Source organism: Calidris pugnax, unplaced genomic scaffold (genome assembly GCF_001431845.1).
Source record: "Calidris pugnax isolate Ruff unplaced genomic scaffold, ASM143184v1 scaffold27, whole genome shotgun sequence".
Classification (NCBI taxonomy): domain Eukaryota; kingdom Metazoa; phylum Chordata; class Aves; order Charadriiformes; family Scolopacidae; genus Calidris; species Calidris pugnax.
In genome coordinates this window covers 16,540,571-16,544,073 of record NW_015090893.1, presented here as the reverse complement: position 1 = coordinate 16,544,073, position 3,503 = coordinate 16,540,571, and the positions used below count along the sequence as shown (strand labels likewise).

General features: G+C 37.7%; 1 protein-coding gene across 1 annotated transcript; it reads right to left on the bottom strand.

Annotated features, from left to right (window-relative positions):
• Nucleotides 1–630: 630 nt before the first annotated feature.
• On the bottom strand, nt 631–3,468 carry LOC106891483 (serine/threonine-protein phosphatase 2A catalytic subunit beta isoform-like). Its single transcript, XM_014948051.1, has 3 exons — nt 3,304–3,468; nt 2,185–2,303; nt 631–1,398 (listed from the first exon to the last, which is right to left on the bottom strand). The coding sequence occupies exons 1-3, from the start codon at nt 3,457–3,459 to the stop codon at nt 1,326–1,328; spliced, it is 348 nt and encodes a 115-aa protein (XP_014803537.1). The 5' UTR covers nt 3,460–3,468; the 3' UTR covers nt 631–1,325.
• Nucleotides 3,469–3,503: the final 35 nt, after the last annotated feature.

Below are 3,503 nucleotides of genomic sequence, written 5' to 3'. Positions count from 1 at the left end.
AAACAATATAAATGTTAAAAGTCTTCTCTATTAAAACAACAGCCAGGTACATCTTTTTAAGATAAGCCAAGGAAGTTTCAAGCACAAGCCTTAAGAAGGCATAAAATTTGAATTTCTGAAACAAATTAGTAGAAAGGAAATATTGTAAGGGAAGTTAACATAAACCCCATACCACTAGTTTTTCAGAATGGAAGCTTGGGCAATACACATAGTACTAAATTTCAAGTTATTTCCTTTAATATTTAGAAAACTGGTTTTATTCTTAGTTTTCCAGAAAATGATTTGAAGTATTAGCACCTACATTTTCCGTAACTCAGATTTAGATTTACACTTGGAAAAAAGCCACGCTCAATCCATTGAGTTATCCTATATTCTTCCATTTCTGACTATTTCAGTAGAGCACCGAGAGGGAAAGAGCACAACACGTCAGTAACAAGGGAGATCTGTTCTCAGCTGGTGACATCAAGGACCAGGCACCTCCCTGGGACACAATTCAAAAGGTCAGAGTTTTCCAGCACACTCCAAATCACCTCCGTTTTAGTTATTTAAGGTGGAAATTTCTAGGTGAGTTTCTAAACCCCATCCAGCTACGCGTCAAGTTTATTAAGCCACAGTTGACCTGAGATGCAATTAGGATTTGACGTTTTTCCATACTTAGTTCACAAGTTTATTATGAAAAACACTGCAGCTCTGTCCTGCAGTAACATTGTTTTACAGAAAAAAACAGTTCTGTTCAAAGTAATTCACTATCCTTGGACAATTACAAGGGACAATATGGTAGGGCAAAGAGTGGAAGAGGGAACTGAGTGCAGACAAAAAAAAAAAAAATCAATACAATTAAATTAAACAGTATTCCCTGAAAATAAAACAAACAAACAGTTTCAGAACAAATGAGGCCTTGGTACTTATTTTAAAAATGTTCTTTAAGCTTCAATGATTGTTTGCTGCTACCCTTATCTACAGTCATGCTGAATAAAGCTATAGCTAAATGGAAAGTTAAATGTATTCACGAGGTGTTAATGTCTACATCTTATTATTTGCAGTCTCTCAGAGAAAGCAAAAGTAACTACAAATAGCGCTATGCCAGAAACTGGTTTCTTGACCAACAATGTTGCTTCAGCATGCAATGAACTGGTTCATTCTAAAGTGGTCACAGTTGTTGACGACAAGAGGCTTTGTATTTGAATATGGCACGTCTTTTGGTCCATGTGAAAACAAGTTTGAATGTTAAATATTTTCTGACACTTTGGAGTTACTGTTGCTCTTCCCATTTTCTTTAGGTCAACATACGGTTCATGGCAATACTGTACAGGTCTAAAATCTCTTTACAGGAAGTAGTCTGGGGTGCGACGAGTAACATGCGGTTCACCTCTACGCGGCGCCGGATCGAACTGCAAACTGAAAGGCAAAGGGATTAATGAAACCGCAAGAGTTCGCTTTACTTTCAGGTGTGCTTTGTACCTGAGTCAACAGTAGCAACGGTCTTAACCAAGATAAAGTCTTTTTTACCATTTAAAGTCTTCTAGAAATAGTGTTCAACTTCTTCTACTCCGTCTATTAATATATATTTACAATCCCCAAAATTTAAACTCCCCTTATGTTTACTACTATGGACTGGAGAGAAATGAATCTCAGCTTTAAGACTCATAAATTGGTCAAACATTAGTATACAGTTAGAAAGTTCAAGTCATATACATTTAGAAAGTTCAAGTCATCTGTAAGTGTCAAAGGGGGCACTTTACCCCATGCTTTTGCCTCGTTTACTGGCAATAAAGCTGCTGTTGAGGTAGTTAACAAGAAACCTCATTAAAACAAGGCAACACCCTCACACGTGAGGAATCCCAGGATTCTCCAAGTCTTGCCCTAGATAAGAGGGCATTACCTCAGAGCACTCCCACTCTCCAATCACACACCTCTAGAGTATTTCATTAAACTCGTTCTATAACAGAACTGAGGAGCCTGACTTTTATCTGACAGAGAAGAGATGTCAGCAACAACCGTTCCAGATACATGACTCTAAGACTGGAGATGGGGCTCACCCAACAATTCCACACACACCCCACCTCCCAAAAGCAGATAGGAAAAAACCCCACACCTTAACACAATAACTAATCGGTGTCTTGCTACAGAAACTACCTTAAAAAAATCACATGCAACGTAAATCTGATTTTTAAGCATACTTACAAGGAGTATTTTAGAGTATCATCAAGTTCCATAATTGCAGCCTGGTTGCCACAACGGTAGCAATAGTTTGGAGCACTGAAAATTGTTACTACATTCCGATCATGGCACCAGTTGTACCCCTGGAGAGAAAAAAAAAAGTAGTTCTAGGAGTCAGGTTCATTTCTTGTACCCCATATAACCATCTCACCACTACACTGAAGTTTTAACCCACAAAACCCTAGGTGACAATTGTAGTTATTTAATATTGAGGCTGTATCTTTATTTGTCTTCTTGAGGAAAAAAAAGGGCAATAGGCCCATATAACCATCTCACCACTACACTGAAGCTTTAATGCACAAAACTCTAGGTGACAATTGTAGCTATAAGGCTGTATCTTTGTCTTCTTGAGGAAAAAAAGGGCGATAGAGAATCTTGGCCTTTATATGTTGCTTTTTACTAGTAAGCATGAGCTAAACATATTTTTTAAAAAAATCAACATGAATTGTCCATTGCATTGATGTTAAAAATTTAAACAGCAATTCCAAAACACACATATATGTTGCTTTTTACTAGTAAGCATGAGCCAAGCATATTTTTTAAAAAAGAAATCAAGGAAGAATTGTCCTTTGCATTGATGTTAAAAATTTCAACAGCAATTCCAAAACACACGCTGTATTCTGAATCTTCAGCTGTGATCACCAAAACCAGAATCCAGACATACATTTTAAAAAATCTTTACTGCCAGGGATAACTAGAGACTAAGAACAAAACCACACTTTCAAGGTAAAATGGAAAAATACATCTTTTCTTCAAGGCACACATATTTGTGTGCATTTTCTTACCAAGGGACTCAGCATTTACGTTTAAGAGCCTTTTTACCTACACAGAAATGCAGTAACACATCTAGTATTAAATCTGTTTTATGACATTACTGCAACTTTTCAGAAAAAAAGGCCAAAAATAAAGGTTACTCCACTGTCAAACTGAGAGACTCCTTCAGTAGCACATGAATAGCGTCAAAATAGAGTTTCTGGAAGACTCTCAGCTGGGTTATCAGCTGTTTGATACACAGAGTAAGGTATTAAAGCACCAACACCACAATCAGGTGGTTGAACACCAAGGCTGTCCGATCCTGCTCACCTCCATTACCAACTGATGAGCTCTCGAAACCAACGTAAGGCCATTAGCATGGTTAAAGGTTTCTGAAATATCCTGTCCAAACGTATAACCAGCACCTCGAGGAGAAATTCCCCAGCCACCGCGATCATCTGGATCTGACCATAGCAAGTCACACATCGGACCCTGTAGAAGAAGTTTCAGAAATTGAGTAGGAAAAATAA